The sequence below is a fragment of the Danaus plexippus genome, chromosome 11 (assembly GCF_018135715.1).
Source record: "Danaus plexippus chromosome 11, MEX_DaPlex, whole genome shotgun sequence".
NCBI lineage: Eukaryota > Metazoa > Arthropoda > Insecta > Lepidoptera > Nymphalidae > Danaus > Danaus plexippus.
Window position 1 is genome coordinate 5,910,682 of NC_083544.1, and position 25,489 is coordinate 5,936,170.

Consider the following 25,489-nt stretch of genomic DNA (forward strand, 5'->3'; position numbering starts at 1 on the left):
AGAAAGTATAGTGAAATTTTCCCTTCTCAGACGAACAACCAGCTCCGTCGATACGAGTCTCTTTGCGCTCAAGCTCGTGCTGTATCCAGTACTGCTGACTTAGCACATCTCGCTAGAACTCTGCTAACCAGTACTCCGCCGATTAGGACGCCTAAGAGAGCATTCTTGCCACCATATCCACCAGAACCTGATGACCCACCAATAGATGTTCCAGCGGTATGTATACTTATTGACATTATTTATGAAGTCTTTTCTGAGCGGCCTATTGTGTGCATACCATAATAAATTGTAATAGAAGATATAAAAAGGTATATACTGTAAATTCATGTTTATTACACTATTCGCTAGCTATAAAATATTACCTGTGTAACCAGCCGGTATATGGGCGTTTCATGGATACAGTGTAACAGCTTTTTTTGATGGGGTATTTTGTTTACTTGCAGCATATATTTTAATTAATACACACGGAGTTTAGAATATTTCTTTAGCTCGTAATAAAAATTGTAATGTTTTTGAATTTAATATTGATATAATTTTAGAAAAAAATCTCAATTGCAAAATTTAAATACAGTTAAAAATAAGATAAAAATATAAAACATATACAAAAACAGTGAGCATTGAGAATACTTTGGGCAAGACATAAAAAAAAATTTAGTACATACGTATGTATTTGTGTACTACATTTTTTACTGTATACTTCAATGGAGAATTTTTACTTTATCTATGTTTATGAATATGAAATTGGTAAATAATATACATTAATTGAAACATGCCTCAGACTCCTTCATGCCTGACAAAAAAATGCAAAATATATATAAGAGCGTCTAGATGGTGCCTTATGGCGGTCTTTCCTGTTCATATGGGCGTTGTAACGATTGGAACTCAAAATAAAAGCACACTTGTACTCTCCAATATCTTATTACTCGATTTCTTTACAATTTTATTTATAATCACACTCAAATAATAAAATGAAAATGTATTATGAGTCAATAGGTTAGATTTGTGGTATTCGTTTGACGGCTGTCCCTAGCAAAATGGCCGTCCTCGCTCTCGGTGACAATAGCTACCCTATTCGGCACTGGCCGCTCATAATTTTTATGAAACAAATCGACTGAATTACTTATTAATTTTATTACATATTAAACTAATTCAAAATCGGCGCACCGTCATATATATATATATATATATATGTTTATGATACCTTCTTCAGCTTGTTGTATGATCCGTATCATATATGATTTAGAACGACAATACACTTAACTAATGATAAAACACTTAACAAATCAACATTTCCATCTAAACAATCTGTTTAATGAATAGAATAATTAAAAAGAACTAACATAAATGTTAATCGTAATCATTAAATAGCACAGCGAAAACAAAGTTTTTTAAATTACATTCAGGTTTTTAAGAAATGTAAGAACAACACTTCAAGAATTAATTTATTGAAACCTAACAGAAGTCTCAAGTCTGCTGTAATAATTGACGCTTCCCATAGTTGCTTCCCTGAACTTATTTAAAGTTAAATTTTCTTTGGGTAACAAAAGAAGTACTAAAGCTACCTACGGCGAAGTCGAATTTTTTTTTTATAAAATTGTTTGCAATTCCCCGACTAAAGTTGTAAAATATAGAAATTATCGAATTTTGTGAATGTAAAACGAATTTATAAATCTGCAAACTAAATTTAAAGTAAAATTTCAAAACATTGACGAAAGAAATACTATCTTTAATAATACTGTATGTTATTAGGTCATGTTCTAAAAAAATGGAAAAGTCTAAGTGTATACTTTTTTTTAACCTAAGTTACTGTTAAAAATGAAAGTGTGAAATTCATGATTGAAAACAATACTTTTAATTTCAAATAGAACGATGCAAGCATTTAATACATATTCATGAAGCAATCGCTTTGTCTTTTATTCTAACGTAGAATGAAATACAACGTGTTTGTATAACTAATACTATAGACTGTTAAAGGTTTTAAAACAAATAAGACTGCTTACAACAAATAGTAACATTCACATCTCGTCTGCCCGTGATCACGGTTGCTGAAAAGTAACCGAAACGTCGGGATTATGTAGTTTTTTAAAATAATAAAAATCCGCCTAGTTTATCCGAAAAATATTAGTTTCATTTAAATGGTAAGAGCATTTCATGAATTGCAATCTCTTCTGTTACAACAAATATCCGATCCAATTTTCTGCAAAACGTGACGGTCATAACTCATGATCAAGCTTCGATCCCCTCATTTAACGAATAAATCACTAAATTAGCAGTTTTAGCTGAAAATTCAACTCTCACAACTACAAGGTACCTGCATTCATTAATTCAATCACGTCGCCCGTCTCTGAACTTTGACGCTAGACTAAGTTTGAAGTATTTAATATGTTCATTAAAAGCAATCTTTCACTCTTCATTAAATATAGTATTAATGTTATTAACTACATAAAACCACATCTTAGCACCTAATGTCGTCAGGTCACTTACTGTTTAATTTACTATTCTGTAAAATTTATGAATTTCGTGCTTTTAACCCTCGACGCAAAAACAAGTCCTTAATTTTGACCTCGATTACTGTCTGTGTACGTGCGTGAGTTCGTGCGTGCGTGTGTGTACGGGTTTGTATGTGTATAGTATTGTAAGTCTCAAAAGGATCTACCGACTTCATTGAGGCATTTATTCTTTTGAAATCGAGTGTCATTTCGGGTGTTCCACATTATGTTTCTTTAATATCGGTGTAAAAGTTATTCTGTAAGACTTTTTCGGCATATAATCACTTGAGTATATTTCCACGACTACTAATGTCATCGTTAAATGACAATAAATGAACAGGGTTTTTTATGTTTAAATCTAATAAAACTTAATTAATTGAAGCTATGTAAAAACTTAGATTCGATATTATTACGTCACTTTCATATATATACTTTACATCTATTTTCTAAGATACTCAAGTCAAAAAGTTCAAAAAGTCAGATAAATCATGAATATAAGAACGAACCGTGACGTACTGAATCCAACTTAAACTGTTGGAACTACAACTAATAAATATATTTTACGGCAGCTTATGTGCGAGTACTTTCTGTATTTTTATATAATGTATAAACATTTCGAATATACTATTTACCATGATAAGATGACACTCCTTGTGTCAGAGTCGTTCAAAACTCATAGTGGAATTAACACAATTTAATAGCTAAAACTATTTTCAGTAAGAACTAAACTTCTTTTTGAGGTAAAAACAAATTCATATATTATATAATAGATCTATTAACGTATTTTATTCTATATATGATAGTAGCTATTAAGTTTATATATATATATGGACAGCAATACAAGTTTTTTCGTTATTGTATTTATGATTCTATCGATAAATATATACTTATAATTATATCAAACGTACTATAATAAATAGAAGTATAAAAATGTATACTTCTATTTTTGTATCCTAAGATATTACTTACATAGATAGGATATAAATATAGGTTAATATGGGATACGAGAATTGATTAAACCAGTCGCTTCTAACAGATACATTTGTTATGGTAATTATATTTGTATATTTTTTCCATAGGAGACAATGCCGCCTGTTCTGCGAGGCGAGATGCTATTGGACAGGATGGGAGGTGGCCAAGCCAGACTCAGCTATGAACAGCTCAAAAAGGACGCGATTGATCTCGAGGCACAGATAAAGATGCTGCAGGTTTGACAAACTTAACTTACGTACTTACTTTAGGCTATGAATTGTCTTTTGTATAAAATATTTTTCTTTTCTAACTTCGTAAACTTAGATTTAACATTAGATGTTTTATTATTTTTTTATTCTTATTTGTATTTTTTTAAAAGTTCTAACAGAAATAAAAACAAATACTATTTATAAAAGAAAAAATATGATATAGAAATAATATCAACACAAAGACGTTTGACTCATTATGTTGAGTTCCAAAGAATTCACATTAAAAGTAGAGTACCGGTGTCCACAGGTTTGATGTTAATTTTGATGTTTTATAAAAAAAAAAGCCTCGTTTTATTCATGAACAAACATTAATATGTATAGCTTTTTACAGGATGGTTTGGACGCTTTAGCTAGAATTCAAGCACGCAGCCTTGAAAGCAACCTATATGCTAAAGTAAACGAAATTCAGGTAAGTTATAATGAAGGTATTAACGCTCATCTACATCATCTTCTTATAGGGAACTTTAAGATTAAAAATTTTTAATTACATTTTAAGTTTCATGGAAAAAACCTGTCTCAGATTCCATACAGCAAAATGAGCAAGTGTATTGGTTTTTAAATTACAATTAAGATACTAACGACTTATTTCTAGACTCGTATACAAAAAACTTACAGGTATAAAACTGTATAGTACGTGTTTTTGAACTTCTTTCAAATTGTAGACTCCCGACCATAGTTTGACCAAAAACGATTGAGAGATAAGTATTTCAACTAAAAATTACACGAAATCAAATAATAAACAAAAAAAACATTAAGTTTAAAATTAACATTCCCTACAACTTCTTAAACTTAGTTTATACACTACTCTCAGAACACGTCAAAAATATCTTACCACAATATTTACTACAAAAGAGGAGCATAACAGTAACAAAATAGATTTCTACTGATAATGAGGGTTCACTTGCAATTTGACACTATTGTGAAATACTTCTAAGCGTGCCCTAACAAAGACACGTCGTAATTACTCATTTACCTTCACTCATTAAATTTAATTTATTTTCATGTATATAACATTTCTTTATAATTATCCTTTACCTTAATTATTAAACTATACCGAATTACCAGTTATAGAAATAAACTATGAAAATATTTGTTATTGCCAAATCTTTATTATATTTTAACATAACCAGTAGGTATATATGTTAAAAAGAATCTCAAACACTTTGATAATCAGTGGTCGTTCCGTCAATATAAATAATTACGTCAATTCACAAGACGTCACTGTAATTAATTTGAATTTGACACTCCATCATATTTTTCAATCGCAGCCTGGATTCCATTCAATCTCAGAACCAATTACCCCAGCCGTATTATACAAACTTTGAATTAATCGACGTGGGCGAAACTTCGAAATATACATACAAAAATATTATACAGCAAGATATAATTAGCAGGGAGCAATTTTTATGCAAAAAATTTAAAAATTGATAACTTCTAACAAAGTCAATAGTGAATATTAATTACATTGCAAAACTTAAACACGTCAATATACTTATTCCAAGTTGGCATTGTCATGCTTTATACGGAGGTTTAACAGTTTTTCATCCAAATGTCTTCACAAATTACATTATTAGCGTAGGTTATTAAATTAGAAACGGGAAACGCTGCGTACGCAGTGTGTCGATTCAAACCGATATTAAGGGTACTGATTTCTTGTTGCAGCAATAATTTATTATTGATAATATGAACACGTATCTGGTAATAATTTTATTTTCTTTGTCACAAATATAAAATACATATAAATGTTATCAGTCTGAAAGGACATAATCATTGTTGGATTAGATTTATACAAACATAGACCTGATGAGATACGAGTCACTCACGTGAATATGTACAAATAAACGCATATGAAAATCTTCATGCATGAAAACAAAAAGAAATCGCTGCTCTCCCATTTAATAAAGCAATTTTTTCGTCATTACTCTATGAAAGGCTTTTTAGTCTTTTTCTCATCTCTCTGTGAACGCGCGACAAAAGAGCAGTTCAAAAGCTTTTTTTACAAACTAGACGGTTTAACAGTATGTGTGTGTTTTGTATTTTTGTTGACCAACTGATAGAATGACTGACTTCGAACATATTTTTGCTTATTTAATTTACTAGCTAGGTTTATATTAAAATAAATCATAGGTTTATATGAATTTTACGAAATCTATATTCACATAATTTTTTCCTATAGACGACGGTATTCAGATCAATAAGTCATCTATATATCAAATGAAATCTAAATATAATATTTACTGATTCTTCTATAAGAATAGTTTCAAGATTCTTTAAAATAACCATTTGAAGGGTTTTTTTTCACGATCTCTGAATGTTACTATACTGTTCTTTTACTGTTCCTTAAGGACTTACTTCCACTGTAATAATAAGTAATAACGCGAATTAATTTCCATGTATATATTCTGTTAATAAATAAATATAAAATAATTATGGTATAACAATAAAAAAAGATTATTACAAAAAAAAACACAGAACTCAGCATATTCGGATATTAAAAATTTTATGTAACATATAAAACTGATTATGAGTAATAGACGAAATTTTGTTAACCCCTCCGAATGGCAAAATACGAACATTTTAACATTTTTAGTAAAATACATTTTTACATATGTCCATATAACTGCAAAGAAATTAGTACTAACAGCTCTATAATTTACCTTTACCGACCTCGAATGTGATAAAGACTGAGAAGTTTTTTTTTTAATATCAATGTCCCAAGACATTTGGAAATGGAATTATAATTTGTTACTAGTGCGCCATCTATTGTACACAACGATCCCTTACATCTCTGTTTTATACAGAGCCATCTGTCAACTTATGAAACGAAGAAATTCCTACGTAGACGAAAAGCTCACTGAAATCAAACCGTGAAAACTTAATATACACTATATAATATAGATGGCACCACAATTTTATACAAAAAATAATTGTATAATAAAGACATTATGTCTTTACAATTATTATTTCACAAAAGCTTTATAACGTAAATAATATTAATTGAAAAGGTATACTTAATTTATAAATTCTACTTATTACTCATGTTAACCTGACACTTTCTCGTACACGTCGTGCGATTTTAAAGGTAATATATGAACGTTTTTTATTTTTACAGGAGGAAATTTCATTGAAAAAATATGACTACCGTGCTACACAGCTCCATCTTGCAGCTGTTAGAGCGCAGGTAAGTGAATGGAAAGTTATATTATAACACATAATAAACTTAAAAAATTAAAAAAAAAAAAATCTGACAACGTCATGTACTTCAAGTTATGGTTAAAATATTTAGATATATTCCTGGTAATATTTGTGGAAATAATAACCTCAGTTTTATTAAAATTAATTCTTGCACTAAGCCCGAGGTCAGTTGTGGAGTGGAAAAAGTATAATTTCATTAGAAAATCCCGCACCTAACTCAAATAGTCGTAAACAGGATATGATTAACTGGCTCAAGTATCGCAATATAGACCACTCTACATCTATGATAAAATTAGAATATAATTCTAACACTTTTTCGTCTAACCCTACTTTTACTCTCACTCACACAAATGCAAAGCTCAGCTTAAGTCTCACGGACTGTACGTAATGCAAAAGCAGAGTGGGTATCATAATCTGCTTAATTCGTTTAATAATTAATGGAAAAAAAAAAATCTATATATAATATTGATAAGCGACATAAAAAAAACAAACATAAGAAGACAGATAATAACTTGTCTCATGTTTTAAAAGTAATTAAAGTGTAAAATTTATCAATACAGAAAATGTTAAAGCAGCGAAATCTGCTAAAGATTGTTATTGAAAATAAAATGTTGTTATATATACTTTCTAAAATTAATAAAAATATATATTTTCATGTTAACACTGACAAACTATTTCTTCTAAATATCACATAAGGTTTCAAACGTCAAGCTATTCAGACTTAAAGTGGTGGAGAGATTCAGCAATTTTTTTTTTGTTATGATTGAAGACCTTCAACTTTGACTGTAAACAAACCTCACAATGTCTCTGCATAGTGCGCATGGCGTATTGCGACGAATTTCAGACAGGATTAGACGTTCAACCTGTGATCAATATATTTCAATCTTTCCCGCTATTGAGTCCGCATATAATTCATTCTTTCGTTCGACCTGTTGTTATTTTAATTAAAAAAAAACCTATTCGATTAAAATTAAAAAAGCCTACAGCTAGTGTAATTTTTTAATCGAAAAATTAGAAACATTACGTAAGTATCAATAACTTTAAGTAAATTAATTATTAAAGCTTTAATTTTTTTTATAAATGTGTATAATTATAATTATGAAATTTAAACAGTTATAATTATAACAATAACTTTCGCAAAGTGAAATGTGCCGCATTGCGCACAGCTTCTTACTCAGTCCGATTCTGAGATGAGATCCCACGGGTTGGCATAACCTATGTAAGCATATTCGTGACATTTAAGTCGATTTCATTGACAAAATAAATTGCACATATTGACTGTTACTATCAAATTAACATTGCTGATAAAAAAAGTGCCATTACGAAACACATCTTTTTGTAAAATTGTTTAAAATGGGCTGGATATCTATGAAGAACCATATGGTAAGTAAAGCTAATAAATAATATACCTAAAATTGAATGAAGTATGTATAGTAATATTACAAAATTATATTTTTAACATTTTCTATTAAGACTCTAAATTAATTACATCCCATTATTAAAACAAATTGATTAAATTAAGCAGTTACCGTGATATTTAATGGTTTTCGTAATAATGATTCAATAATGATCTTGCGTAGACTGAATTTCTTTTTATTATACATTTCTAGGAAAAACAATTATAATTTCTTGATTGAATACTATAATTTAAAGAAATGCATTTTGAAAAGAAGCCCTCTCGGTAACTCCTACACTACAATTTATATAACTATATAATCTATTAATATTTATACAATTTATTTTTAAACATATTATATAGGATACATACATAAGATGCATAGGACAGCTTGCATTTAAATAATTAAATGAATATACCTTTAAATATAACAACTCAACTAAAGAAATAATTTGTCGTTAGGTAATCTAAAATTGCAATTATCTATTTTCATTCGAACGCGGCCATACCAATTTTCCCGCGCGTTGATGGCGCCTCTTACGGATTTGATATAAAACTTTTGTGCGTCATGTAGATTGTTGGTTATTCAAGACGTGTTTGTTTCATAAAAATATTTAGTTTTAAGACAGTGTTATCAATAAAGGTTAAGGAAGTGATTTTTGTAACATCGTTTTATGAAGGTAAGTGTTGTCTTGATTAGCATTTTGGTTATGTAACAATGTCATTACAAATATTTATGGGAATGTTAATGCTAAAATACAATGTTTTTTTAAGTTAATCAGTATTCAATACTAGTTACAATATTCAGACTTTTGTCACATTTGTGAATAGACATTTATGCTTACAATTAAAAGGTTAAGATTATTGTTTTGATTACTTCGTCGTCCATAACCTAAAACTAATTTAAGCAATCAAAATGAAATATTTAAGAATAATCTACTACTAGCTTCCGTCACATATGTTACTTATTTGATTTATCTATAGTGAAGCTCTACTTAAATACGTTGAATTATATGCTAAACAATGAAAAATTTATCGGCGCGAAATATTTTGATTACTAAGAGTCAAGTCAAATATATATATTTTTTGTTTCAGGACTTACCTCCTTAGTTTAATTTATTCATTATGAAGCATAGCCAAAATGAAAAAACAAGTAAAAATGGTTATCAATCTGAAGACGACAATGTAAGATACAAGATAAATAGACAATACTTTAATAATGTGAAATCTTCCAAAGTCACTAAAAAGACATTAAAATGTGATGATGAAGACAATGTTAGATATAAACTTCCTCCAGCCTCAGCTGTCCAAAAAATAAAAATAATAGAGAAAAAACAGAAACCAAAACCCAAAATCAAAGTAAACTTCTGGAGTACAAAGCAACCTGGAAGCAGATTGAAAAAACCAGATGCTTTCAAGGAGAACAACAATCGAAGACACACTGTTGGAGATGCAACCGACTCTAGTAAACCAAAACCATCACTAAAAGTTTGCAAACGGGTTTCATTTCTTCCATCACCAGTATTTACAGAAAACCATATACCTATGGTCACTGTACCCGACGACCTTACTATACAGTTGAATGAAGAAGAAGCAAATGATTTGAGGGAAGACTTGAACTTTGCATTTGTGAATAGTCTTGAATCAGAATCAAAATTAGATAAGAAATCTAAAACATCAATGACACAAACTAGTCCAAAAGGTGCTAAACGTAAACGATCTGAAGACTTTGATACTAGATCTCATAATAATGAAAATGAATTAGAATTTTTTTCCAAATATGTCGTACAAAAGCTAAGAAGAATGGAGACGAACCAACGCATATACTCCGAAAACCTTATTAACACTGTCCTTATGTTGGGTCAGCTCGGTAAACTAAATGGAAAATCCAAAATATTAGAAGCATAGTTGATATTAAATTAAAAGATAATATTAAAAAATTTTTTTATTGCTCCATTTGTATATTGGAGTTTAAGTACATTATTACATGACTGTTATTTAATAGCTAATTTTACTGAAATATACTGAAATTAGGTTTAAACTTTAAAATGTTGGTTATAGGAAAATTTTTTTTTTGTTTGGTCAATGTAACTATCCAGTTCTATTCCATTATATTTCTATGTATTTGTTTATTGGAATGATTGTTATATATTTAAAACAGTTCTATATATACATATATGTATACATGTGTTTATTGTTATATATTTTTGATAAAGGTCTTAATAGGCCGGTTATAGAAGATATAAATGTTTCTGTGATGTTTTTGCATGCATAATATTAAGTATAGTCAAGAATTATAGTTGAAGCTAGTTTGTGATTTCAACGCACATTATTTAGGATATATTAATATATGTCTTATTTATATTGAATTTGTACATTTTCATTATAATTATAGCAAAGTAAAATTAATTGTTTGAGAAATGTTAATTTTGTAAAGTACTCTAATGGATGTTGCTTTATAAAAAATATATTTAAATTCATTATATATTAGTAACAGTTAGACAAGGATAATGTAATTATAGTTACACTAATTTATTTTCATTGTACTGGCTTTATTTCTTAATTCATTTTGAGTACTGTATTAATTTTCTCTAAACTTTAATTAACTTGGACGTTATTGTATCAAATGTGATGCTTTATTTATTTCTTTTTTAGTTTTTGAGGTTTAAAGAAGGTTTAATGAGATGCTGTAATAATTTTTGAGTGTGACAACTTTGCAACAAGCTCAATGGTTTGAATAAATTATGGATAGTTTTTGGTTATATATTTTTATTTGTATTTAATTGTTGTATGGAAGTTGAGTGCCTTACTAATAAATACTTCTAAATTGATGTTTTGTTTTCCTGTTTCATATCCCCCGTTTGTCTTACTATGGGAGGAAATGGGTAGATCATTTGAATTTGAATAATTTTTAAAAGATTAACACATGTTTGTACCGTCACACACTCACATCACTACACACACACACACACACCTGGGCTGTTTTTCGTGGCCCATTTAATAGCCTACGTTAAGACTGTCATGTACGTAGATTTCCTTATGAAAAAAATTACGCATCCTATGTGACGTTGCAAAACTTAGGGTAAACACAAAGGTAAGTTAGGGTATAGTTACCCAAAATTTCTACCACATTGAAGTATAATATTAGTTAAAACTTTTGAAGACTTGAAAATTTTCGATGTGAGAATCAAATTAATTCGTATTTTATAAAATTGATATACTTCAGTTTTGGGTTAGAAATTGCTCAATACCTACTGGAAATGTTTGTGCAAGTGTCGGATAGTTTCTGTTTAAATAAGAGACTAATTTATTATTAAGATTTTTTTCCATCCATAAAAATTTGTTTCATTGCAACATTTTATGATTTAAATTTTCATTCATGGGAGGATTTGTTTTAAGCGGTTACCGCTGATAGCCATAGAGGCTTCTTGTCACCTGGGTTTTACGAAAAAAACGTGATTAGTATGCAAATGAACCGAAAACAAATAGATATTATTTATAAATATAAAAAACTTTTATGGATATTCATAATTTTAAAAAATACAAATTGTAATGAAACTTTATTATGTTACAATTCTTGTTTTAACATACCATCATACAGAAAGCTCAAAATATCAGAAAAACCAGAAATATCTAACAACAAAAAATGCAAGACATATTTCTTTAAGTGTTGACAAACGACATTTGATTTATCTATAAATCATAAATATTATGGGATCATTGCTATTGAACAATAATTAATAATAATTAATATTCGGAATTAAAAAAAAATAGCTACCTAAAGAATACAGATTATAATAGACTAAGGACATTATAAAACTACCAAAACGTGTTACAACTTCCATCGACTATATTAATTTGTTTTTTATTATTAGTTTTGAACTGGTGTTTAGAGAAAAAGTTTTTATAGTCAAAAAAGGACATTTGAATTAAATAATACCGCCTTTATAAATAAAAAAAATATATATATATTAAAAAAAAAATATGAAATTTCAACAGCATCCAAATATATTGTAAGTATAATAGAATTTAATTTTAGGTACATAGTTTTTTGGAAATTAACTCGGCTTACTTTAGTCAGTGTATTCTGTCATTGCTACCATCTTCTTAATGCAAAATCTACATATATTTTGCTATTTCAGTAAACATTTTATTACTCTACAAAAAAAAGCGAAAATTTCCATCATTAGGTATATTTTGTTAACAATATGGCATTTAGTTATTTCTGGAACTCAGATCGTTTTTATTACCACAATTATATGTTTTTTTTTGTAAGTTATTTGTTGTTTAACACCTGAAATAATGTAGATAAAATCTTGAGTGACCGCAACTAGACTAAACTCTTTAAAAACACAGACTAAGCACCAAGCTAGATATCACATGTAAATTGGTTTTGATGTTCGTCGGAAACAATATGCTCGACTGCGAGTTGTCCTTGTACATATCCCTTACAAATGGAAAATTTTATACAATATGCTAAATAGTCAAATAATATGAGTTAGAAAGTAATGAACTGTGGTGTGTAAATGACAAATTTTTGTCAACGATTTACCTAGGACAACAAAGATATTGTTTTTAATCTGACTAATTATAAACACTATAAATTATATCGGCTAAGAGGCCTTTAAAATATGAATCTCTTAAATGTTCATTTTATTAATATTTTTGTTATTTTTATAATAACAATAAAAAAGAATTTCCGATTTAAAAGTTGCGGTTTAACTAATAATAACATTTTAACACCGATTAAATAAGACTCATATTATCTAGTATTGTTAAATGTAAAATTATAGTTATAAAAAAGATAACTGAATCCTAATCTGAATGACTGTATACATCTAGTATATGAAACTTAAAGCGGCTAAACAACGAAGAGTACAAATTGATAATACAATATTGATGAAATAGAATTGTACAGATAGAAATGAAGAATGTATTTAATAAGACAACCAATGCTTAGAAATGCCTCTCATCTCACAAAGTTATTAAACGGCTAACGTATTTATATGGAAGTTTGAAATGGCTAGGAACTCCGAAAATTGGATACAAAAATAATTTACCGAGAACAATGCCACAAATTAGATAGAAAAGCGATTCGTGAGAGTACATCCACGGTCAAAGGAGCGTGTTGTTAGCTAGTGGTTGCCCGGTAACGTTAGAGGCACTACATCCGCCGCCTCGACACTCAGTCGACTGCCGGCCGCCCTGAAACACGGGCTTGACGCTTTCACTCTATGACTTCATGACTTAACTATCCACTTCAATAAATTCATTTTCTTAATTCTTACATTACTTCCTTAATTCATTTCCTAAATTCTTATAATAATTACATTTGAATTAAATAAATAATTTATTATATTTATATATTTTTAAAAAATAGAAGAATTTTTAAGCAGTGTTCAGTGATTTATAACAAGGTAATGCAAGCAATTATATCAAATTTCAATTATTTTAATTAAAAACTTTGATAAGTTTGTTAAATTGGAGTCAGTGATGTAGAAGAGTTACGCTACTGTTTTTTATATGAAATATAAAAATTACTCTCGTGCACAAAATGGACATAGTACATCGATTGCATTACTTGGTATTATCTCAAAAGTCTGATCTCATGACTATGGAGCGGGAACAACGAATCCGTATGAGACGTCAATCAAGTCTCCCTGAATACAGCAAGGCTAATAAAACAAGACAACGTCTGGAACAGGCTTATTTTAACGACGTAAGTTGTATAACATTGTCATAACAACATAATTTATAAGAGGATTTATTACCAACTCATGAACACCTTAGATTTTTTTATAAAATGCTCGAAAACAAGCTACAATTTCAGAGCCGATTAGTTCAAAAAAACCCATCCCCTTGAAAAAGCTTTTAATTTCCTTATGAAATGTTCATTCTCCATTCAACAATTTAAAATAATAATAAAATAGTATTTAATTACTTATATTTTAAGGCAAATGACCTCTGAAAGTTAATTGGCTAAATAATATTGATAAAAAAATAGGATACAGTAAAACTTTTCGTCTGAGGTTAACAACCTAATGTCTCTGTCTACACAACGCAATGATAACTATCTTAATCTCAATCGTACAATCTTAGATTTATTTTCTTTAGTTTTTTTTATAATCTTTTAAATTAAATCAATTACTAGATCTTTCAACGATTATGTATTATTTACAACATTTTACTATAGATTAAAAATTAACTAAAGTAAATTTCTACTGAAAAGTTTTATAAACGATAGAATTTTTATACATTTTTTAAATATATTCGTAAAAATGAGACAGTCTGGAAACCTTATATGTATCGTAATAAGATTACTAGACTTTAAAAATCTATATTTTTCATATGGTACGAAATAATAATTAGAGTCTCATGGACTGTGTGGAGAAAAAAGAAATTGAACAATCGGATTTTAACTGATTAAAATACAATATAAATTATAACTGTACAACAAAACCGACTCAAAATAATTAAATAGTAAGGCTTAAAATATAGTTCACTTACTAATGAATACAGAAATCGGTAAAGTCCGCACTACGCTTATTAACTTTGTACCGCAGTTCATTTGTAAAACATCACAAACGACAAGCCCACCGACCTATCAGCAATGATGGATGTTAATGAAATTGTTCAATATTCAGATAGCAATAAATTTTATTCAAAAATAGAATTCTATTATAAAACCTATCGCAAAAAATTTACTCTTTACATAATAATGATAGTACATTTACAGTTCCTTGTATTTCTACCGGTATTTTTTTCACCGGACTTATGGATCTATCAATCTATCAATGAATACACTTAAAAATTTCAGTCAGTAAGGACCATTAAAAAAAAAAGTATTGATAAAAGGTCCAACCGCCAGGACTTTATTAAGTTTTCAAATCTTACTACCACGTAGTAAAATTATTACTTTATTACGAGAGACAATTTCCGGTTACTTTCTTCCATATTTGAATTCTTTGAAATGCTCTCTCCTAACAATTGTTGTGGGAACTGACATTGGTCGCTTGATAACGGTCGTTATTATTTATTAGTGGTCAGCACGTGTAAGTCTGACGTAACAATTTTAGCATTGTTACTTATTGTCGAATTTGCATAATGCTAACACCCAAACAAAGTGACTAAAGGACGTGTTTTAGTGATCGCATTTAACGTTTATATAGCATATGTTGAAGAATATATGTATTACATATGTATGTGATAATTTTGTATTTTTTTTTAAATTTGGAACTCATTATAGCACACGTAGCATTTACAAATGCCGGTTGGTTAAGTATATTTATAAAAAAATAGTAATTCTTACTGAACCATCTTGCTATGTGATTTGTATTTTAAGCTAAAGTCATATAAAGATATTAAATTTTCTAAAACATGGAGGTTCTGTTACATTTAGATTTTTAAAATATATCTGACCGCTTATACTTTTTCTTTATTAACTGACAAATAAAAGGGCAATTATAACAACTTAATCAATAGAAATATCTTTCTGAAATATTTATTAAGGTAATTTATTTTTAAATATGTTTTGTTGTCCGTATTGTTACTTTTGTTATCGTTAAAATGTACTTTTAATTACGAGAAATAATTCAATAATGGTGCCGTGCCAGGCTTTACATAATCTGTACTTAATCTCAACTATACGGTAGACCCACAAAATGGTGCCAAAAGCCGTATATGTAATAATACTGTTATGAAATATAGCAAATAATAATAGCTTTCTTGTAGGTATTTATAATTATTTTCTACAAAATTTGTGAGTGCCGTTTTCAAATGAGTTAAGAGAATGTCACATTTTTCATTTAGTTCATTTCACAGATCCCAGAAAAAAATATGTATATTTGACGTGTTTTTACAATACGATAACTACTTCTTATTATCTTTTAATGTCGGAAACATTTTCAGCTGGTGTAGGCAGAAAAACAAAAGATTTGATAATATAAATAATCTATTCGGTAGATAAAAATACACGAGATAAGAACCTTTCTAGTCCACCTTTCTAGCGTTTAATTTGCGTTTGACACGAAAGAGGGTTTATTTGTGAAAGAATTTTTTTTACATTTATATTATATTTTATTAAATATAAAAAAATAGTACATCAAAATTATTTATTAGTAGACGAACATAATTTTCAATGAATTTTTCTTATAAATATGAATTAAGAATTTTAAATAAAATTTACACGTATAAAATGCTTTATTGTCTGTGGGCTAGCGCGTGTTTACATACGTATGTATATGTCCATGTATACATAAGCATTATTTATTTGTGGAAAATTCATGGTCATCTCCGGCTCACTTTATTTAGTCTCATACATTGATCCTCACCAATCTCGTCCACAACTATCCTTCAACATTCTCGGTCAATTTTAGTACATTGAAAGTTAGTAATTACAAATATATTATTAAGAAATAATATTTTATACACATAAGACACGAGGAGAATACGCAAATGTTAAAATTCTAGTTACCCTTATATATTTTTAGGTCATTAAATTAAATGTATTCTACATCGCTTTTCTACTGTTATCAAGCCTGACCGAAACAGGAAGACTCGGTCACGCAATGGCATGATTAAGGCTTCGTGAACTAAATCTTATGCGTGTTTAAATCTTTAAAATCGTTTAACACGATTCACCAAGATTTATGAAAGCTAAGTTCTGAATTGTAACTACATGAAAAATATTGATGAATATAATTACATACATTTAAAAGTTAGCACTAACGTGAAGACGAATTTAATTTGCCGTTAAGAAGTTTAAAATTCTTCGAAAGAATATCCGCATTCCAATCCCACGCGTTTAATCTAAGAAACTTAAAATGGAGCACAAATGTTGAAAGTCGAACTGACAAAAAAAATCTTTAATGGAGAAAAGGGTTGAATATTTTATATGACCTTCTTAGAGTAACTTACTTAAGTATTTACTATGTTAGACATAGATAAGAATCGTGTCACTTTATTCTTGGTCATTGACTTTGTTTCAGCCGTGAAGCCTTTTAAAATTTTTAGGTTAACAGTTAACATTTCATAGAAACGGTTTTATTGGATGTATTAAATATTATTTGAAACTTTTAAGGTTATGTAAACGTAAGTCAAATTAAGCGGATGACGTTTTTCGTGTATTATTTTATACAGTTTGACAGTTCTTCATTCAGTAATATCAAACTCAAGCTGGGAAGTTGTCATTCCATTTCCACGACAGTTGTAATATGAATTGCAAAAGAATAAAGAGATGAAATAGTGAAACGGTCATGATATTATTCAATTCCTTTTATTATTATGCCAATTTGATTAATCCAAATAATACATTTTATTAGTTCTAAAATCCTAATAAGTTTCAAGTACTTTAATCCGTTATTCATGTCAATAGTAAAGAATGGCGCTGTTAAAAATATTCACTGTCCATAAAGTAGAGTACACATACACGGTATTGGAAATAATACTAGTAATGACGATTTATTAAGCGAGAACTTCTATAATGACAACAATTTTCTATTAACATTTGCGACCTCGCTTACATCGTACTAGCGTAATGACTTTGGGAAACACTTCGTGTCCCGTTTATGAGCGGATTGCGTTTCTCTTGTATGCACTACCCAACACAACAGTATCATTGCATTTAAATGCGGTTCGTACCAACTAACACTCTTAATCGAACTTTTTTTGCCACAAGTTCTGTACTTTAAAAAACATGTGAGCTAATAAAAAAAAATTAATACCAAAAGTATTATGCAATTGCAATCTAATTTATAATGAATATAGATTTATGATTGTTTGCTATTTTCCGATGTATAAATGTGTGAAGTGTTCCAGTGGTATCTAGTACACATATGTTACATTTTAAAGTTACACATAAGCTACTTTCTAACGTATAATGATTCCGAGTTCCCGAGGGTGAGATATGTGGCAGCGAGAATATGCTACCGTATGAATAAATGTATAATAATACAGATATAAATTATGTATTAAATTATCAGAGCTAATGAACGGTAGAAAGTTCAAATGATTGACAGCTGACTGCTATCACGCGAACTAAATAATAAACGTGCCGATATTGTAGCATAACTGAATAAAAAGTGAAAACAAACGTCGTCAAACGTTACAGGCACGTGATTAGCTTTTTGAAAAAAAGTATATTGACGTCGTAGTCTATCTGTCTGTGAATTGAACTGACGGTTTTCAACGACTTTTGATACTAAAAATATCTGGTGTTTGCTTTATATAAACTTATCTTGAACTTAATATAGATTATTCTATAATTTAGTATGCTCTTTATGCAGTTAATAAAGTATGTGAAACACCTCAAAGCCACCCCCGCTCCTATGGTGATTAAGTCACTACTATTGCGACTTTATTTACTGATTGCTATCGACCTTCCTACGTTAACCTTACTCTGAACCTTTGGGATTTATTACAATATTAATTCGAGTCATTTAATTGATTAATTACAATTGATATTTCTCCTTACGTCTGGGAAGACATCTTTAACCTCATTATAACAAAGCATATTACATTTTTGTCGTATTACCAAAACTACGTCGAATTTCAGTCGGACTTAAGTTACCGAATCTGCTAGCATGAAATTTACTGTAAATTCCTTTCATAGCATAGGTGAGTGAATGTTATTTGGAAATTCGACCTATAAATATTTATAACAAAATTGTTAACGCGTCCTCTATGAGAGGCATTTTGGCAAAAATACATATTGTATTTCTAATGTTCGTATTAATGTATGCAAAAAACTATCTCGTCTATCAGTCGTGATTCAAGGTCATGTGTTCGTATAGTCTCTATTATACTGATTAAGATGCACTCTTCACTAGGGTTCTTATTCTCAGAACCTTATTAAAATTTTACGCTGAGTCGACTAACGTCTAGATGTTCGGTTTTATATTAATTAGTGCCGTTTGTCTTTCATTCACTAAACTTTGTCAGTCTTCATTCAACCTCTTCCGATAGAGGAGACTCAACATATCAAAAATATAAATCTTTTGTTTCCTCACTCGATTTCCTACACAAGAACTCGAATATTCTGAACAATGAAAAAGGTTAGTCTATATAGTGTTTTAATAAGTGATATATTTATATTATAAGCAAAGAAAAAATAGCCTCCAATTATGAATATAATTAAAATCAAAATCAATCTGTTAACCTGAAACGATTCCAATCATGCAGCCAGCAGCTTTATAACAGTCATTAGAAGAAGTGGCTTTTAGTTACTGTGACAATAACAAGGTGTTATGTAACCTATTTGTTCGGACGAAATATTCCCGATTGGATAAGAATATTTTCGTCTATTTACCATTTTTATTCTTTGGGTACAACCGAAATTAAATTCAGTTTTTCACAACAAAGGGTATGCAAAACACTTAATTTGCATCTCATTGATTAGGTCAAACAGAAATGTTTATTTTTTTATTACGCTCTAAACTTCCTGTGTGTGTTAAACTTTTACTTGGTGGACGTTTTTTTATTGAGTACATTTCGATTTTTATTCTCAACAATGTAACCGCTACAAAATCATATTCAAGTCTAATTATTATAAATTATAGTGTAGTGGCTTATCATATTTATAGTAAATATTACTTTTGTTATCTATATTACTCATGAATGTTGTGTTTCGCTGTCTTCGATAATTATAAAACCTAATTTACATGTTTAAGACGAAGTTCTGAATATTTATTTATTGAATTTGATGTAGATGCAAAACGTCAGTCAATATCTATAGTTAAAATTGTCTATAAAATTAATGTTTCTAGATGTTTAATCTAATAAGCGTGAAATTTGAATGATTTTGTTTCTCTTTAGAATATCTATCCAAGCTTTTAGGCTTACGTAATAAAGTTTGTCGCGTTCTTCCTTAATGGATTCTACTTAGAACTACTTCTGTATATTGATGTAGACTGTAGAGGAAATGGCTGTTTATAAAATATGAAACCATCGCATCATGTTAAGAATAACTTAAATTTTATTTTCATCTTCCTCTAATAATTATTTTTATACTATTAATTCGTGACAATGAATTTAATTTCATATATAAGACATATTCTTTGGTAATTAAGAATATTATTTGAAAAATATTTATAGTTTATGAATTTAAATCAAAAGGAATAATTTTATTAAATTTGTATTTACAAATCTTTAATCAATCACATTACTTTTTGTTTATATAATAACATCATAATTTACAGAGAAATAAATTTATTTGTAATCTGTTTCCAAGTAGAGATTACAAATGTAACCTAGAGACGCAATAAGTTAAGTAGTTTTATTTCTTAGCGAGTCACAGAAAGAATCATTTCAAAGGCTTCACGCCCTCACATTGGCAGTAACGTGGCTCAACACAAATGACAATAAAACAAAGAAATCAACATTTACTATGGTTTTAGTTAAAAAGTTATTGTAATCATATATTTTTATTTAAGTTAACCATAACATTAATGTGATAAAAATTATATACACAATGTCAGGAATAATATAATTGATCAAATTTAGTTTGACAGGAAGGAGGTTCAATTTGAATAACAATAAGCTTGAATAAAAAAATATATAAAAATATTTTCGTATTTTTTATTCTAATAAATCTCCAATTATTAAATCAATCAAATCTGTTCTAATTTGTTTTATTCTGAATGCCAAAAACGTTTTCTTCAGAAATCAATTGCATAACATTTTAACGAGGATGGAATTTGGTTTTAAATGAAGTCTATCCATATTTGGCTCTTCTGCCAATTCTGAATTGTTTTTTTCTCTGCAGAGGGAGTTGTTCGCGGCCAAAGCGGACAGCAGCACTGTAGCAGCAGATCGCAAGTTATCATCGTCTTCAGCAGGCAGCATGAAAAATAAGTGGCTTAAGGCTTTCCGAAGCCTCAAACCACCCAGCGCTCCTCCACCTCATGCAGCACCACCGGACAAGTATGTGCTTAACGTCTCCTTTCTAAATATTATCCCAAAAGTTTTTTGTTAATAAAAAAATTCAGAATGTTTGATGTCAGTTCATTTCACATCATATTAGTGTATTTTGATGGTGACGAATTAATCGTAATGTTATTTCAATACAATGGTAGTTTTTAGTATTTTAATCAAACAGAACAGTTGGTACTTCTCCGCAGCTTGGAACTTGATTGCATCCTGTCAACGGACTTCCACTAGGCATTTATCGATATTCGAATTCAGATACCTACGTATCTGAATAGGAAGTGAAATATTACTAAGGTCAAACACAATACTACTCAAATTAATATTTTTATATACATATATGAATTTCCCTTGATTAGACATTTCATCTGAATTATTTTCAAATTAAAATACACTAGTTGACTCCATAGATTTTATTTACAGGAACTGGTTTTGAAAAAAATATATAAGATCATATAAAAAACTTTTTTTGATAAAAAAAAATATGTATAGAATTATTTTATAAATCGGTTTAGTTTCTCTGTTACTTTTCAACGATCTATTTTTAATTTTAGAAATGTCAAATATCAAAAATACTGCTTACTATGAAGAAATAATATTGCTTTTCCACAGAAGCACGGTTGACTTTGCGAACACATTTTACTCGTCAGTTTAGTATCAATCAGTAAATATCGGAAAACAATCAACTTTGACTCATGTCACACCAATATTCAAGTGACCGTAATATCCAACTTTATACGGTATACTTGTTCTCACAATCGCATACGTTCCGCAATTACAACAAATACGTCATTCTTGCGGAGGTTCAGAATATATAGTGTGGATTTACAATTTAAACAGAATTTCTTAAATTAACAAAGTATACGCAAATGAATAAATCGTTAACGGACCTAGACAGCTCAAAGTAGTCGAGCCATTACTGCTATTATTTCTATAAACAGTTATCAAAATTAACCAAAGATATTAATATTTCTTATCTAGACCCCTACTACTAAACCAAATATTGCAACACAGGCTTTTATATCTGATAAATAGTGCAATAAAATTTATTATTTATTGTCCTTCAATTTAAATTCATGTCACTTATCTATGTTACTTTTCAGAAAGTATTCAATTATAATCTATAGCTTCCTATAGACTGTAACTGAATACTTCATAACGGAGTTCCTCTACTATATTGCATTTAAATTACTGTAATTTTCATTTAATTATGTATAATTCAATGATTTGTGAATAATGCCATTTTATTTTGTATTTTTTTTTCAACATACCGTTCAATCTGATGGACGGAGTGCATTAGAAATAATTAATCAGCTATCTCAAGCTATCCAACGTGTTCGTTCTAGAATGACGTCAGAATTTCAAATTTTATATTGAAATTTCACAATATCTAATCCAAACATACATATGTGCATTCAATATGCATGCATGCATATACAAATGTGTACATAATTAATAATCCGTCATAAAACAGACAAGTCTTTAACTTAGTAAAATATAGACGACTTTGATTCATTCATAAATGTCTCGACTCTATGATACCGTTGAGAACTCTCCGTATGACGACCACCGATTCGCGTATGCGTGATATTGTCTTGTATTGGCGAAATAATCATTTAACAAATAAATTTACCATAAATATATTTGGTATCACGTTAATACATTGATATTTAGTATAGTAATTACGCTACAAACTTTTTAATTTCCATAAAATACCGAACTACTTTGAGATTATCTTCATGTATTTAATAATACTTACACAAACAGATTTTAATTTTCTGTACCAACTATCGATATTTCAGAGATTATATGTATACGTACATATCTTTATTTATTTTGAACGTATTCGTTAATAATAGGTACGTTGACTATTATTTTTCTATACTATAAATGTAAACTAAAGCGACTCTAACAACAATAGCTACATCCGATCAATATGGACGACGTACAAGAAATTGAACAGGATTTAATATTACTTTGTTGTTATATCCATTAAGGAAAGTAAACATACTATGTTATGAAACTAATATGATGTTCACTCATATCAGATTTACTTATTATTGATTTAACGTATTTTTATAGTTTGAACTTTAATTCATACGTCTTACGTGTATATATATATGCTGCTCTATGCCACGGCCAATTTAGTCGTCTCATACGGAATTTATGTTTAAAATATGCATGTACATGTTGTTATCTTAAGTATACATATATAGCATATACTGGGTGTAAATGTAATAGTATTTTTTTCAAGTATAAGATAGATTATTGCAAAATATTAATAAAATGTAATTTTATAATTATTACGTACAAATATTAATATACATTCTTACAAAATCCTGCATATAAAGTCATAAATTATGAAAACGACGATTAAGTATTACAAATTGTTTGAAAAAAAAATTTTCGGGAAATCTTGTTAACATTTTAAGGGAAAAAATAAAATTAAGAAAGACGCAAATAAGATTAAAAACGCATTACGTAAGTGACAGCAGCTGTGATGATTCGGATTTTAATCTGTTGTCATTAATTACGTTCAGGTTAATTAGTTTTGGTTCATGAGAACAAAGACAGAAGTCTCATTTATTTTGTAGTACAATGTCTAGACGTCCGTATTATCAATTGCTAAGTTGTTATCAAGCTAAGCTAGGTCCCGTTTCAACGCTTAAGGGATTTAATATTGCAGCATTCAGACTCCTCAGAATTAAATTCAGTCCAACGTCTTTGAAACTGATTTAAACTATTTCAATAATTTAAATCACGTATATAAACTGTGTCATATACGTATCAATTAAAACTTAGAAACATTTCCATACTAACATAGAGTAAACAAAAAATCTGTTAGGCTACTGTTTTAATTCTATTTTAGGTCTTAATAACATCACCACATTCTATACATAATATGATATTTTACGCATATTATTATTTTATTAATATGAACGACTGCCAGCAGCATTTTTTTTTATAAAATAAGAAGAAGGTGTTAAATTAAACGCAAAATAATGATAAATAACCAAACCAAATGGCATAGAAATATATGTGTTTTTGATATATACCTACTCTATTGCGTTATTCGTAAACAATTAGTTAATTAAATTGTAAGATAAAATATATGTCGCGCCGACAGCCTTCTCGTATCGAAAATATTCCTTTTCGTGTATTCGTTCATTATAATTGTTTTCAAATTACCCACTTCACCGATGTTAATAAATTTATTAATACATCAGGTGATTAGTTTTTTCAAAGTACCCACAATTGTAATATAGAATTTACCATATAAAAGTCAAAGCATAATCGTACTGAATTCATTCTACATTGGTCGCTCTTAGGAGCCACAGTGGTAGAATCTCCGCTATACAATTCTTGACATTCATTGTAAGAATTTGTTAGCAATAAACAAGTATCATTTTGAGTAAAGACTATCTTTGCTTCAAAATGGAAGCCTGTCCATCGTCATCGGTACTTAACGCCCAGACTCGAAAGCCTTTTAAAGGACTAGAGTCTTGGCCAAGGTTCCACGAGGATCCCCGTGCTCTCACATCAGAAGTGGGATGTCTTACGCCACACTTTTAACCGCCGGATCGTCTACATGAAATCGCCTGGTTCAACATACAACTCTGCACGTTTTTGAAGACTCAAGAACCGTTGCACCACAATTTTTGAGATGAAGACAAGACATGGGGCATCTTGTTTCCTATTGAGGAACCAGAATCTTTGAACGAGTAGGAAGTTCGAATGAAAGTAACTTCCTTTCTTCAAGAAGTTCGAAAACATATGGCGAAGAGTTACCAACGACAAATTAAGTCAAGAAAAAATGCCGTTTTTGGAAGCTGCTATTGAAAATACAGGTGACAAAAATTAAGCATAGAATTATGAACGTAAGTACTCATTCCTTACCTAAACTGATTTTTCTAGCTGACACTGCAAGATTAAAAAGTCGAGTTAACGATGGTTATCGCAAGGAACCTCCCATTTCACTTCAAACTATTATTAAATCTTATCATTTTATCATCGGATCGGGCTTATTTTGCCATAGATGCAAACAACGTCACCCTTAGGATGCTACTGCAACAGTAATGTCAATCACTAAAGATATTTCCTAGCAATAAGTGAACATAGCAGTCCTACATTCACCACTATGGTAAAATAAGTTCAAAATTTATCTCTTATTGCCCTTTTTGATAGTGGTACTGGTTGTGCCGTTATTAGAGCATCTTTAAAAAAAAAAATAAAAAATAAAAAAAAAA

General features: G+C 29.2%; 2 protein-coding genes and 1 long non-coding RNA gene across 3 annotated transcripts in view; 2 read left to right on the forward strand and 1 right to left on the reverse strand.

The window, feature by feature from the left end:
* Window positions 1-25,489, forward strand: part of LOC116765886 (uncharacterized) — a 129,273-nt gene that overhangs the window by 83,611 nt on the left and 20,173 nt on the right. The window contains exons 8-12 of the mRNA XM_061522067.1: window positions 31-216; window positions 3,569-3,697; window positions 4,062-4,139; window positions 6,843-6,911; window positions 21,082-21,239. Coding sequence (XP_061378051.1) covers window positions 31-216; window positions 3,569-3,697; window positions 4,062-4,139; window positions 6,843-6,911; window positions 21,082-21,239 — 620 coding nt within the window. The remainder of the gene's footprint in view (window positions 1-30; window positions 217-3,568; window positions 3,698-4,061; window positions 4,140-6,842; window positions 6,912-21,081; window positions 21,240-25,489) is intronic.
* On the forward strand, window positions 8,814-11,152 carry LOC116765885 (uncharacterized). The gene is made up of 2 exons (XM_032655520.2): window positions 8,814-9,001; window positions 9,417-11,152. Exon 2 carries the CDS (start codon window positions 9,447-9,449, stop codon window positions 10,227-10,229), a length of 783 nt encoding a protein of 260 aa, XP_032511411.2. The 5' UTR covers window positions 8,814-9,001; window positions 9,417-9,446; the 3' UTR covers window positions 10,230-11,152.
* Window positions 20,875-22,036, reverse strand: LOC133319067 (uncharacterized). Its single transcript, XR_009752760.1, has 2 exons — window positions 21,826-22,036; window positions 20,875-21,261 (listed from the first exon to the last, which is right to left on the reverse strand). It is a non-coding gene; the product is annotated as an uncharacterized LOC133319067 (long non-coding RNA).

Excerpts from the sequence above, each read along its gene's own strand:
- LOC116765885 (XM_032655520.2), top strand. The coding sequence starts at position 9,447 with ATGAAGCATAGCCAAAATGAAAAAACAAGTAAAAATGGTTATCAATCT.